We start from the raw sequence: 15395 nt of genomic DNA on the forward strand, positions 1-15395 counted from the left end.
TCAGAAAAGATAACTTGTCAGTGAAATTTTCAAGCTGTGGGAGAAATGATGCAGTCTGGATTTTAGTTGCAACTTCCCAACAGAGTCTAATGCAATCTCCAGGTTTTGAACTGTAATGGAATTTGAGATCGCATTTTTGCATTTATATTGGCCCTACCTTCATAGATAAACTTCATCATGTTTTACACAAGGCAATATGGGCTGCAACCACTCAAGTTAAATAGTCAAGAAGTGATGGACTACGAAACACAATTCACTCAGTACATAAAATTATGCAATGTTGAAATGCTATCCTCCCACATTTTAATATCCACATAGGCATGTTAAGTAAATGTAGTGAATATTTGTGTGTGCTACCATTTGGAGCAGGTAAAACTTTGTCTGTGTGCAAAGCTGTATCAATTTGACTAAGGCTATGGACAGTTGAGCAAATTGCAGCAAGTTAAAAGGGGATAGGATTTTACTATAGATCAGCTGTTTTGCATCAGCTGCTACATACATATTCTGACTCTACTGTAAGTAAATGCTTATCCCTCTTTCACTGAATTTTCTCTTGGATGTGAGTGGGTACAGACATGTTTACCATGTAGTAGCTGAAACATAATAAAGCCCTGCTCCTGTTTAACTTGCCATAATTTTACATCTGTTTAATATTATGCCATTCAGATATAAAATTGTACATTACATGTAGATACTCATATATCAGTTTAAGAGTAGTTTGTGCTGAGTAGGCTTGAGGAGCATCCATATGTTTGCACTGGCTTTTAAATGGGTTTGAAGAAAAAGTTCAATTTCTGGGTATAGATGAACCCTAAATGTGAGATATAGGCATACTCGGAAAGTACCCATATTTTGGAAGTTAACTCTGTGTGACTACCAGCAATTAATGCTTTGAAGTCACTCTTGTCTGAATATTAGAACATTTAATTATTTTGTTATTGTATTTTAAAGTATATTTATTAGATCATAACTATTCTAAACCAGGCATGCATTTTTGTTGGGTGTGATCAAAACTCCAGATATATCAGTGGTAGTAAACAAATAGACAAAAAGTAATGTTATTTGCTATCATTTGCCTGTAGTAACACAAGGCCTTTATTGGGTTCTTTTTTCTTGTCTGATCCAGTGCTTAATGCTTGCAATGAACAATTTCTAATCACTAAAAAGATTTCTGAGAAACCAATGTGATGGGCAGAAGTAATAAGTGGAGCAAATATCAAATGTTTCTCAAATAAGTTTCAGGAAAACAAAAATATATACAGCACAGAGTTTTCCTGAATGTCTTTTGCAAAGTCGCTCAGCGGTGTTTTCTTGATGACCAACAAGCACAGGTTTGTAATGATGTCTTTCTGTTAGCGTGCACATTTAAATGTTTTTTCTCTCTCCTGTTTTCTGTCTGCAGGTAAAAGCATCTTGACAACCAATCAAGAAAGTGGATTATTTTTTAAACTATGTGCGTGCGTCTGTAGAAATGATTTGTGGTTCAGTCCAGCTGGAGCTGACTGAATGAAGCTATGGGCTGTGCATCAGCCAAGCATGTTTCTACTGTTCAAAACGAAGAGGAAGCTCAGAAGGGGAAGAACTACCAGAATGGAGATGTGTTCGGTGGTGAGTGTTGCAGGATCTTTCTTCCTGGCTTCCACACCATCAGTGTTGTTGAAATTTTAATTGGCAGTTTTTTATTCTTGTCATAAGCTTAGGGAAAAATAAAGAAAGTGAAATCATGATGACCTACATGGAGTAGAACCAACTAAGAGACAAGTTCTGGCATACTTGAAATTCTTTTGTAAGTTTAAGTTTTATGAGAATTTTTACCCTGGCACCAGTGTGTGCTATGATGGTCTTCAATTGCACACAGTGTAGGGGAGTTCAGATGCAAATATTTACTCAGAATTCCCAGATTTCCTCTATTACATCTTGGAATGTAATTGACAAATTTGCTAACAACCTCCTGCTCTGTAGACAAAATACTGCCCCATCCTCCTTGAGCATTCTGGAACACCAGTAAAATGTCAAACCAAAGCCCTCTAGGGAACATGATTTTGAAGATATAATAAAACTGGAAGTGGCAACATTCATTGACCTCCTCTGAAGATTGGGGTGGAAATGGCAGATTTTGTAGGTCGTATGTAAACATCTGTTTGGGTGGGTGGGAAATTGTTTACAAGTCAGAATTCTGTCAGAGTAATACCACATTAAAAGATAAAAACTACACCATACTGGTCAGTTAAGTATGATAATGTCAGTGTTGTTTTTTTCAACTTTGTATACACTGTTATGTAAATAGACTAAAGGCTTCCAGACCTGTCCAAATATGGTATTTTCCCCATAAACAAAGTCATGTGTTGGCAACCTATGTATGACCTGTGGGCAGGATCCAGCCTAGAAAGCCATTTGATCTGGCCCACTGATATGGGGCTGTGGTGACATTCAGTAGTGGTTTTTTGGCAGAAGTCGCTTTCCCATGCTGCTGCACAGAGATTTGACAGAGGCTTCCTCTGACCCAAACTGAATCACTTTGGTCCTCAGTGTAAACATGCTGCCAACAGCTGAACAAGGTGGTTTGGCATTGCATTACAAGCTGCTTGGATCTGATATCCTTAAAATAGATAGATGCACTACTATTTAGAATGCCAGGCTTCTCTCCTATTGTGGTTATAGCAATTATTTGTGTAGAATTAAGAATGTCACGTTGCAGTGGTAAAGCTATCATGCTGTTAAAGAAAGTGGGAGGAGCTTGACTTCTTCAGGCTGTCTGATGAGGCTAGGTTTATTTCCAGCTGCAGACTTTAAGTAAGATTATACAGATTAAATATATAATCTTAGCAGAATTTCTTCCAAAAGTCAGACCTTCATGTTGGGGATTTTTCCACTCATGCTGTACTTCACTATCCTGTAACATTTAACTTATCTAGCATTCTGACTTCAGTATTTGAATTTATACAGATAGCCACCTCACATTTGCAGAGCAAACTTGTTAAGAGCAATAATTGCTTACCAGCAGTGTTTCTCTTGGGACATTTTCCATGCCACACATGGGCTACTGGAACCTCCTGAGTCTTCCACTGGCACTTCCACCAACGCTTCTGGTTTCGTGGCTGACATTTCCAGGGGGGTGCACGGTCAATCTCAGGGAATGCACATGGTGTCGCCAATGATGCCACATAGATGAAATCCTGTGTAACAGCTACAGCCACATTGGAGCACCATAGCAGCAGGTCTCTGAAATGATGCTACTAACTGGCCTTAGATAATCTTTTGGAGCTGAAGTTCTGCAATCTTGTCCTCTTGAGCAAAGCACTTAGTGCATATTTAGGTGATATGAAATTCACTGTCCCTTAAAAACTCCTTAAATGCTTTGAATTAGGGTCAGAATGCATACAAAAACCCAGGCTGTCCTCTCACCGCTAGAGGTGGGCCCTTCAGATGGGGTTACCTGGACTTGCTGCCATCTGCACTGCACCTGTTCTCTGAATCAGTGGAGTATTTTGATTTCCAGGATTGTGAGTGTGTTGCAGTTTATATCCATGACACTTAATTCTTGAGCTATTTTCTTTATATATAATAATGTATAAAATTGTGCCTAAAGATGGCATTGATTAAACTGCCTAATGGAATTCCCTCAATTTCTAGAGCTGTATGTTGATAGTGAAACCTATGCTCTCATCCTCATCCTGACCTGTTGCCTCTTGTTGCAAGTTTTTAATTTACTGCTAAACATTCATTTTGTTAATCTGTAACAGATTCCTGTATGCATCTGTAGAATTATTTCTTCGGCAAAGACCAAAAGGAAAGCATTCAGTTCCGTATCAAAGAGGTGTCACAACCAGTCTATGACAACAGCTAACAAGGCAAGATTTTACCACAGGAGGTCAAATACAACAATGAATCTTAGTAAAGTGAGCCCTTGCATAGAGGGGGTCCATGCAACTACTACAGGTGCTTCATTGCACAGACAAGTGCTGTAGTACTTCCAGGGCTCGTAATTCACTGCCACCTGCTAGCCGTGCAAAACCTGTTAAATGTTTTGGACAGCTGAAAGTAAGAAAAATGGTAAATGTATCTGGTCCAGCCAAAGGCAGAGGAGAGAGCATCTTTGTAGTCTCTTGGAAGTTGAACTTAATCTCAGGCCAGATTACAGGCAGTCCTTAATTTACGTTTCGAGTTGCAATGTTTCACACTTACAAAGTTTATAAATTGACACCCTGTTTCAACTTTCTGATGTCAGTTTTGACTTTACAACGCTTGATCCACTGCAACACCATGTCAGCAAACAAGTTCACTGTGTTGCCTATCTCTCTGGAGAACATCTGTCCAAGCTTCCTCTGACGCTTTCTTTTAGAAAGTAGACAAGGCTCCAGAAAAACCTGCAGCCAAGACTCCTGAGAAGACTCCAGCCAAGAACCCTTTAAAAAGTCCAGCAAAGTCACCTCAGAGAAGTCCTTCAAATCAATATGATTGCTATTTACAATATAAATACATTAATGTAGCTATATTACTCATCTATAATTGATTGAGTACAAAATTCTGGGTTATTTTTGGTGAAAATAGGGTATTGGGCCTTGGTTTAGGAACCAATCCTCCATTTATAACATCGTTTCCTATGGGAAAATCAGTTCCAAGTTATGTTTCAACTTAAGACGCGGTTTTCAGGAACCAGTTGTGTTGCAAGTCCAAGGACTGCCTGTAGATTGAACAAGGTGGGAGTGGCTGGAGGAGAGCATTTGGGATCCATTTTGAAGTAGAGTGAAAATTTGAAAGGGTGATTGGGAGGCAGTGAGAGAAGGAAGAGGATGGGTTAATGAGGTGAAAGAGAAAAGAGACAAGGGAAAAGCCATTACGTTATGGTGGCAACATTGGCTATACCAAGACAAAGCAAAGCAATGCAATGGAATATATTTGTTATTGCTCTTGCCCAATTTTTGTATTTGTTACAGAGGAGATGAATTGATCACAAAACAATGTACTCGGATGTAGAAAGTTTTGGGTATTGTACTTGCAGGAAACCCACCCATACCTACCTTTTTTAATTTTATCTTTGAATTTGTCAGATCATGGAAATAAATGCTCTGGTTAGATTTATAAAAGGGCAGATCAGTTTTATGAGTACTAATATAATTTTATCTATGCAAGATAAAATAATGTAATCAAGTCTGTTTCAGGGCATAATTTGTCCACTATATACAGCATTGCACAGTTACTTAGATGCATTATTGTTGTTTCACTTTCTTTCAAAGCCTCAGGATGTGGCTGGTACCAGAGGCAGTGTAGGAAACAGACAGACCAAGTCTCAGATCTGTTATGGTGAATCATGTTATTCTTTTGCAATATCCCCTATCTCCTCTATATGTGATGGTATAAATTGAAGGGTAACAGGACACTATGAAGCACTGCATTCTTGCACAACCAGGTTACAGGCAGTTTTTTCCCCTTTGTTAAGGATTCCATGTGGCTTTTTTTACTTACCCATACCTCTAATGCTACATTTAGAGACATACTGTATTTCTAGGTTCTTGGATGGCTCATGAATATTCTCCCAGGACAGATGGTGTTTGAGTTTCACTCAACTGAATGTTCTAATCTATTTTAGGACACATTTACCTGTTTTAACAAGGGGAGGATCTGAATATTAGATGGCGATGTGAAGAGCTATGCAAGTTCTAAGTGCAAAGTTCCTTAGTTTTAAAAGGTCTGCTTTGTTAGGTTCCTGGAAGCCAGCCTTTTACCAGTTATCTTTTAACTTCTGCTTACTGCCTTCTCAGGAACATGATGTGAAAGGAGATTAGTCCTGGGAACTATGCTTAATTTCTATTTCTGCATCCCTCTTGCATGCTCACTGTCTTAGGTGGAAAGCCTGTAGAGGCCTAGATAATATTCAGATGGATGGTGCTGTCCTTCCCTTGAGGGTAAGTTTGATTTGCGGGCATGTGGTATATAATACTTTGCCCCTCATTGCTAATCTGAAGACTCGGATATAGATTTCTCACTCCCTTTCCTTTCCCATGCTGTGGAGTCCCTGACTGTGGCCTGTTAGTAAGGAGCATAAAAATTCAGCTATAACTTGGAAGATACAACCCCATTATCTCTTGCCTACTATAAAGATTATGATGCAAAAGCGATGAAATCTTACTTGGTTGTGGCAGTTGAGCCTTATTCTGTAGCAGTTTGTTTGGCTTTTTGTCTTGGATTTTTAAAACATGAGTTTCTGAATCATTTTATACATTAGTTTGATGTGGCCATGCAGCCTCTTAGCACCTCTCCAGCATGCTTATCCACCCACAAGCAAAGGTGCTGGCAAATAGCATACAGGTGTTCTCACCACCATTGCAGTAGCTTTTGTCTTGAAATCTGTCTTCAGCAATCCTCTCATGTTTGGTCTTGTGTTGGCATGCAGCTCCACCATTAAAATAGTAGGATACTGTTGTTCATACCACCTAAACCACCACGCTGTAGTAAGAATGACACTCAGTTTATGCTGGTGCCTCAGTTTTTTCTAGCATTTTTCATATGAAGATCTAGAAAAAAAATTACTATACAAGATTAAATTAGTAGCACTAGTAGTAGTGCCATAGCTACAACTGGTATTGCTATACTGCATATGCATCAATGTGCAATGTGCTGGCTTAAATAAGGTGGTCTTTGCCTCCAGCATGCCAAGCACGTGGCACCTAGACTCAGCTTTTACCAGTATTAGATAACGTATTGGCTTAAAACCTCTGTGCAGGGCAGCTCCATTATTAATGGTGGTAATGGCAAGAATTTTTGGAGTGGGTTGCAATATAACATGGGCACCATTCAGGGTTGTGCACATCCAGCCAGGAATCCATGGGAGAGAGCTGTAAGAAAGTGCTTATAGAAATAGATTCTTGTTGTAGAGGAAGGCTTTTTCTGCATGAAACTGAGGCAAAAAAGCTGTGTTCTGTTCTATGAGTTGAAGAAGAAAGAGTTAGCAAGGTTTTGCTGCTGTTGGGAATGTAAATTGTGACCTGCCTTTTAAGATTTTGGTTTGGGAAGAGCTTAATTCCTGCATAAAGAGAAATTAAGCAAAATATTTCAAATGTAACCCAGTTTTGTCCAGTTTTGCTACAAGCAAACAGCTGTTCCCTCAGGCAGAAGTGCCTTTTTTGGTTATTTAGGAAGAGAAAGTTGGCAAAGAAGTCATCCAGAAACTTCAAACTCTGTTCTGGTAACTGCTTCAGTGTCCAGCTTGCTTGCTTTCTTCTGTTGGTCAGTAAGCTTAAAATGTGTCATGTTTCTGTCTCAGCAGCCCTTTTGTCATGCCTCAAACCCTGCTGAAGTCACATGATATCACAGGTTCCCTTGTCACCCTTTGTGAGAACAAGCAAAGAGTAGATGCCCAGTTGGTGGTTCTTCCCACCCAGTAGATCGTACTCTTTTCTGTTGGTTGAAACACCCATATAAGACTTTAAATGCCCACTATTGTATTATTTAAGTGCCTGATTTAGGCACATATGGAACAGTCTCTTATGCAGAACAGAAAAACAGTTGACAGATTTTTTTTCTTAATATTAATAAACACGTCTAAGCACAGATCAATCATCCGTCATACACCCCACATGAATTTTGCTTAGCAAAATTAGGATGAATTGAAAAAGAGGCTGGTAATAGAATTTATATTTTATCCTTAACTGTGGTGGTCACTGCTTATTTTATTACATGCTTTAAATAATTGAGTTAATGGGCCAACCAAAACAGATGTTCTAGAAAAGATGGAATATAATATAATTATTATGCCTTGTTGGTCTCTAATTACTTTAAAATCCTCCTACTAAGGATAGTAACAATACATCTTCCTGTATTCATCATATCTTTTCAAAGCTGATCTCTAATGCTGTGTGTCCATAAGCACTGTAATAATGTAAACAAAAAAAGCAAAATGTTGTAATTGAGCCTTGAACACTCAATTTCAGCATATTTTTGAACACTGTCATATCTCCAATAAGTAGAGTTGTTGGTTCCTTCATAAAGCAAAAGAAACATCATGCCCTTTTTCATCTTGGGGGGGAGAGGGTACTTACCAGGTTTTTTTTACCACTTGTACTTACCAGGTTTTTTTTAATGTGCAGTAAATAGCCAAGTACTGTGATTTATAACAGAAAAGTGAGGAAAGGGTTTTAGTGTCTGTCTGTTAATTTGTCAGCCTAATCTAGGCATTTATATTAAGCTCTTGGACTTCAAAAAGAGGGGAAAAAGCCTACCAGGTTAATATTTTTCAAGCAAATTATGAAAATTAGCACCATGATTTGCAGATGGTCTTTCTGTTATTAATAGCAGCTCCAAATTATGAAACCTGGCTCAGTAAATCTTAAGCACAAAGTAGGCTAATTTCTAAACAGAGTTGTCTCATTTAGAACAATTGTGACTACTAGAAATGGAAGATTCTGTAGTTATGCTTACAGCTGGTATTTTTCTCAGTTTGTCACCCTCATTATCATGGTATCTCAGCACCTCAGAGTCTGCAGTGTATTTATCTTCACACCACCCAGGAGTGCTAGGCCAGTGTTTATCCTGGCTTTATAGATGGACAGTTTAAGCACAGAGGCACTGACTTGTCCAAAATTGCACAGGAAGTCTGTTGATGGAGTAGGAAATTGAAGCTAGGTCTCCACTGGTCTATCCTTACTTCCTCTTTTTGTTCAGTGTTTTCCTTTTGTGCTTATAATTTTTGTCCTGAAACTTTGTAACAGCCAGCTGCAGTTCAAGCAAAGAAATAACACTCCCAGATATTTATCTACCATCTAAGATCACAAACAGCTCAGAAAGAATCCGAGAGGTTTTACTCATAAAGTAATGTCAAAAAACTCTTCAAAACAAGAGGGGCTTGCTTCAGACACCAGATGAAGATAATTCAGGTCCCTTCAAGACTCAAAATGAATCTTCAGGTTGAGCCTCTGGCTCTTTCTCAACCACAATGTAGAACTATATATATCTTTAAAATATCTTTATAGTGCAAATAGTTGGCCACATCATGCAAGTTGGCCACTTCTGTTGCTCAGATTCTTGCCACCTTTTTCATTCTTCATCAAACAACAAGTTGCCTGCTTTCCACCCCACCCCTGATGTAGCAGCAGAGGAAGACGGATGCTCATTTCCAAGACTTCGTCTTCCGGGGAGGAGTGGGTAGAAGTTGCATGGAGTGAGATGGGAGCAGTCATTGTTGCCACTGTCTAGGGCCCTGAACCAAGAGTTAGGAGGACCCATGTTAACATTTCTGCCTCTGTTATACCCTTGCTTTGTGAGACTGAACAAATCACTTTATTCTGTATGCTTCTGTTTCCACTCCCTCCTTCTGTCTGTACTGTCTGTTTAGTTTGTGAGCCTTTCTCTCTCTCTGTTTATGTTTCCTCACATAACAAAGCCTCTGAAATGCAAATAATCCAAAACTCGTGGCCTGAAGGAAATTGCCACAAATAAGAATTCTCCATGTGTCTGTCGTCTTCACTGTATGTGAGAGGCAGTATCTCATGGAAGCCTTGGAGCTTGTCTTTACTGACAAACATTGCCCCAAACTCACCCAAAAGCTCTTATTCAAGTGTTGAGCTTTTTACTTAAGCTGATTGGCACTTCAGGGCATGTAGGTTAAGGTTTAAGTGAATGCAACTTCTTAACTGCTAACTTAATCACTCAAATGTGGATGTAGGGTAGCTCCAATGTATTACACTATTCTGCTTCAACACTTTCCTGTAGCATTGTCCCCCAGACTGATAAGTTCTACTACACGTCAGCTGGAAAGAATTTATAGAACAATTCAGCTGACTGCAGTGCAAAGAGCCACTAAGGCAGTCGTCCTCGACCTTTTTAGACTCGAGGCACTCCTCAGAAAATATAAACTCTCAGTTTTTTATTTTTGATGGTGGAAGAATAATAGAGCAATTCTCCTGTTACAATGAACTCAGAAAGCCCGCAGCAAGTCAGAATGCTTTTGTCACTTATGGATGCCTATTTGAAATCTCCTAGGTTTACTTTGTGAATCCTGTGCAGGTGTTTGCACACCTAACAGCATTAATATTGTGTGGCACCCTAAAACACCCTTAAAAGGCTCTCACAGCAGCCTGGTGTACATGGCACCCAGGTTGAGAACTCCTGCATTAGGGTATCTCCTAGAAGTTTTTGTATCATACACAAGTGAATGCAATCTTAGTGTGGACATAGTAAATCAAGTGTTATTTCAAATGTGTTAACTCTAGTGAATGCCCTTAGTCACTGTAGTAGACTTTTGACAGATGTGTAGTAAATGTCAGTCACGGCCTCACAGGGTGCGTCCACACATGCAGGCACATGCGCTTGCAGCAGCTCAAATAGAAGCGGTGCAAATTTGAAGGCTCTTTGCCTCAGTGCATGTGCCTGGACATGCACTTTGTTGTGGGGCAAATTGTGCCACTTGGGGCAAAATAACCCTGCCTGGCTCCTCCCAGATCTGCAGCCAGGGGGAGCTAGAGCCCAGGGTCATCACCTGTGCTGTCCCCAACAGTATAAAAAGCTGCCCTAGCAAGCAGCTCAAGGCTATTTGCTCTCAGGAGCTTCTGGGACCTGGCCAGTTGGTACCTGGGGACACTATCCCTTATGCCAGCTGGACCGCTGCAGCAGCATCCCAAATCCACTTTTTAAAATACCCAAAAATCTGTTCTGCTGCAGTTGGAAAAAAAGACCACTGTACGTACAGACGTACGTACGTATACACACGCGCACACACACACACACACACAGAGGGATTGATCAGTTGGGCAATGCTTTATTGGTATTTTTACAATGTTAAAGCAATTTGGAAGCCTAGCAGTGACTCTATTGTTATAATAAAATTAATTCTAAATATCTATATGTGGGAATGTGTGCTTTTGGTTTTCTTCACATATGATGGATGTGTGATGAGGGGATGTGGGGTTTCCCTGGAAAGGGATGTGGGGGAAGGTGGGTGTGTGGGTGGGTGTAGGGGGATGTGGGTTGGTGTGTGGGTGGGTGTGGGGCAACTGCAGGGGGATTGTGGGTGTGGGGGGACCCTATTGGGGGCTCTGTTCAGGAGGGGTGGGTCCCCTGTCTCCCACAGGGTGCAGCCCCCCCCACAGCACATGGACTGCTGCCCCCTCAAGGGCTGCACCCCCCTCACCCCCAAGCAGGGTCCCAGGCACCCTGCAAGGCCACAACCCCCCGCACAGGGCCCATAACTTACCTTCTGCAGCAGGGACCATGTGCCTGCAGGGACTGCGTCGGCAGGGACTGGGCGCCAAACTGCACTAGGTCATGCCAGCACTGGGGCCCTCACGTAGCCAGACTGGCTTGGTCCTATGGCTGCAGGACCCGGCATGGTATGCAGGGACCGCATGCTGAGCTGTGCCAGGTCCTGACAGCACTCTGGCGCTCACGCAGCCAGGCCGGCCCAGGGACCAGGTATTGGGTATTTCCTATAGCCAAGACTGGGAATTTTGACTGGGCTGTGCTAATGTTCCCGTTGGGACAAAAACCTGAAAGTTCCTGATTAGAGGGCCTTGATCCTGCATTCAGGATCAGTCTAAATGGCATATTTGGGGTCAAGGAGAGATTTTTACCCCGCAGTTAGTTTGTCATGGATGTGGCAGGAGGGATTGCCTTCCTCTGTGGATGGGGGGGCCTAGTCATCTTCCTTGGATGTCAAGTATATTTTAACAGACTGTCTGTCCTTGTGGTACCACTTTGACCTTGCTCCCATGTTGTACCTATAGCAGATTGTTTTTGGTGTTTGGAGCACTGTGAGTGGTAGTTGCATGAGAAGATTGTTTGTTTGTGCAGTTTTAAGAATAGGTTAGAGCAGGGGTGCTCAACCCCTGGCCTATGGATCAAATATGGAACACAGAGCCATGGCATCTAGCCCACTGTTCTCCACATGGGTCAGAAAATTTGGTAGCGTGGGAGCTGTGACATTTAATACTGCTGTCTCCCCTCTGCTGTCAAATTGCTAAGGCTTTTGAGGCCAGGTCAGGGCTGGGCCGTAACCCCTCCCCTGTGCAGCCAGATTGGAGCTGGGCTAGGTTAGGGTCAGGCCCTGCCCCCTCCCTTACTCGTCCCAAGTGATTGGGTGAAGCTCCCTCCCCCATGCAAGTGGTTCAGGGTCAGGCTGTGTCCCTGCACTTGGTTCAGGCCCTGCCATGCCCACCAGATTGGGCCCACTGGTCTGATCCAGTCCACAGATGGATGGGGAATCACTCATCCAGCCCATGGGGCAAAAAAAAGTTGAGTACCATTGGTTTAGAGTGATAAGCATTTGTATGGGATGGTTTAGATAGGGATGATCCTGCCTTGAGCAAGGGGGTTAGACTGAATGACCTCCTGAGGTCATTTCCAGTCCTACATTTCTGTGATTCTATATGCGAGGTCTAAAGACACATTTTCAGGAAATTAAGACATTGTGGACATCTGGGAAATGTGACTGTGTAGCAGTTGTCATTTAGTTTACTAATGATTTGTTCAACCAGGAGAACACCTTTTACAAATCAGTTAGTTACCAATTGGTTCTAATAAGGAAGTTGCAGAACTTTAATGTACAAAACAAAAGAAACCCCTTTTAGGTACTGATTAATTACGGTATACAAAATAGACACTTTCTTTTGAATTAGATCTTTCTGCATTTTCCAACTTTTGTTCCATAAAGTAGTCCAATAAAGTGCCTCTTTACAAATTTAAAGCACTTCTGCAATATGCACTTATTTTGATTTATGAAATATAAAAGGGTACTCATCCCAAGCTCTGGGCATGATTAGAGAATAGCAGCAAAATGGACTGTTCATTCCACTCCAGCAAGTAAATATAGAGAGAGCAAGGTGAATAAATAAGAATCGTTTTTGGAAGGTATAATGGATCACTGTCTTCACATTAATCATGCCTTTTGAGTAATGAAGGTAGTTAATATGGTACTCCCCTCCCCTCCACCCCACCCCACTTCCTTTTTCTTTTTACTTGGAAACAGAAGTATCTTGGGCTGGTAGCCACTTGGGGCCTGATCCAAAATGCACTGGAGTCAGTGGAAATGATTCTGTTGACTTCAGGAGGTTTTTTTGGCTCTAACCCTTAAGGCGCAATGTATCCTATGATGCTTTATTGCTTTAACAGTGTTGTTTTCAGCATATTCCTCCGCTGGTGGCTGCGAGGGGATGTGGTGGCCATCTATGAACTTACCGGGGGGGACCAGCAGGGAACGGGAGAGTCCCTGTTCCCCTGAGGGCTACCTGGAGTAACTAGTAATAACAGCCACAAGCTGATTGAGCGTAGGTTCAGGCTAGACATCAGGAAGCACTACTTCACTGTCAGGGCACATAGGATCTGGAAACAACTTCCAAGAGAAGTGGTGCTCGCTCCTACCCTGGGGGTCTTCAAAAGGAGGCTAGATAATCACCTCGCCTGGGTTGTTTGATCCCAGCATTGTTTCCTGCCCATGCCAGGGGGTTGGACTTGATGATCTGCTCAGGTCCCTTGCAACCCTACCAACTATGAAACTATGGTAGAACTAATATTTCTTTGCATCTTACCTTAGTGTTAGAGCATGTTGAAGTATAGGTGATCTAACTTTTGTTCTAAATGTATCCTGCTGTCATGAAATATCCTAGCCAAACCTGATGACAGCTTTCCTCCTTGCTAGGTACAGTTATCCTGCCACAGATCTAACCACATTCTCATTAATAGTAGTCATAGTGTGGGGGAGGAGAGTGTGTGTGTGCGTGGCAATAATCAGCCATTTCTCTTGAGTGCTGCATCATGAATTATACTTCGGTAACACCTAAAACTCCCAATCAGGAGCCTGTTGGGCTACAAACTGTATGACCACAGATGAAGACATGAACATATGCCTAACTTTGTTTTGATATCTAGCTGCATGCTTATCAACTTTTTCCACATAGTCCCCTCCCATGTTACGACATTAAAAACCTTTCAGAATTACACTCGCATCTAGCCTTAAGGAACTAAGATAGTCCTGACTTTAAACCAATTTACAATCACCATGGTTGAGATGTCATGCTCTAGTTAATAGGTTGTCTGAAAAGATGCGATGAAAGAAATCAGAGCTATTGTTTGTGTAGTTAGAGCAGAGTTCTCACAAGTTGGTACATTAAAGAATTGCACTATTGCTGTTCAGTGGTACTGTAATGCTTCTAAGGAGAATAAGGTAACTTCTTTGAATTGCAGTACATATTAGCTAGATTACCTTCTCTTGCCACCTCAGTTTTGTCCAGTGCTCCTAGTTAGAAAAAAGAATGAGCAACAAAAGGTCAGGGGTTACTACATTTTTCTCCCTATTTCAGTCCTCCTCTTTTGAAAGAGACAAAGGAGAAAAACCAGATTACATTACCTTCTCCTGTAGATACCACTTTTTGCCATGCAAATATAATTGTCGATTTTTTTTTAGCTGTAATCAAGAATAAATTGACAAATAGGTACAAAACAAGGTTTTTTTTATTGTAGCTTTTTATATTTACTGTATTGAATCATACTGATAGAGTTCAAGTATAGTCCATGCAACTTTTAAAAGATATATGTTATCCAGTCAAAGGATTTGCAAGTTAATTATCTAAAAGGAGGGAGAAAGGAAGGGAGGTGAAAGGGGTTTTTGGGAGGGTTAGATTTTTTTTTTTTGGTCTTTCAGCTTTCATAGAAAGCTTAAGACATCCAGATGTTTAAATAAAAACATTTACTTAAGCTCTGGAGGGGTTTGAAACTGCATGAGGATTAATTACAAAGCAGGGAAATTTTTCCCCCAACTTTTTTGACACAGCCCTTTTATAAATGTTTCTCGTGCACAGGAGCATATTTTAAAATGTCAAACATTTTGAAAACAATTGGATATTAAGCAGAGTAGGTATCTGCAAATTAACTATGTAGTTCACAGGTCTTGTTCATCAGTACTAATTAATCACCTTGTATTTTTGCTTCCCCTCATCTTGATGTTAAGTTCATCCTGCAGCATTGTAATATCTAAAATAAAATATGCATTTGGGCTGGACAGTTGTAGTACAATTATTACTAATTATCCTTACTGCAGTAGTGCCTAAACTCCCTCAACTGATATCAAGGTTGTCTTGTGATTGAAATTCAACATGTATAATAAGAGACACTGCTTCTTCAAAAGGCTTACAGCAGGGGTGGGCAATTATTTTGGGTGGCGGGCTGCTTACTGTGTTTTGGCAAGCCATTGATGACCGCATGATAAGCAGCTAGGGGCAGATAAATATTAATTTTCTCAATCTTTTAGGGGTCCTGCGGGCTGGATGGAATGGCCTGGCAGGCTGCATTTTGCCCACCCTGGCTTGCAGTCTAAATAAACTAGGCAGATAGAAGGGGAGAGGAAAGAAGAAGCATTATTAGTCCCATTTTCTAGATGGGGGGACTGAAGCGCAGAGAGATTAATTGGT

At 41.1% G+C, this 15395-nt stretch overlaps 1 protein-coding gene across 5 annotated transcripts in view; it reads left to right on the plus strand.

Moving 5' to 3' along the window:
• CUNH1orf21 (chromosome unknown C1orf21 homolog) overlaps nt 1-15395 on the plus strand; it is a 221005-nt gene that overhangs the window by 75707 nt on the left and 129903 nt on the right. For all 5 annotated transcript variants that reach the window (XM_019530983.1, XM_019530981.1, XM_019530985.1 and 2 more), the window contains exon 2: nt 1403-1608. In XM_019530983.1, coding sequence (XP_019386528.1) covers nt 1515-1608 — 94 coding nt within the window. In that variant the 5' untranslated portion in view covers nt 1403-1514. The remainder of the gene's footprint in view (nt 1-1402; nt 1609-15395) is intronic.

The sequence above is a fragment of the Crocodylus porosus genome, unplaced genomic scaffold, assembly GCF_001723895.1.
Source record: "Crocodylus porosus isolate Cpor-Errol unplaced genomic scaffold, CroPor_comp1, whole genome shotgun sequence".
In the NCBI taxonomy this organism is placed as follows: domain Eukaryota; kingdom Metazoa; phylum Chordata; order Crocodylia; family Crocodylidae; genus Crocodylus; species Crocodylus porosus.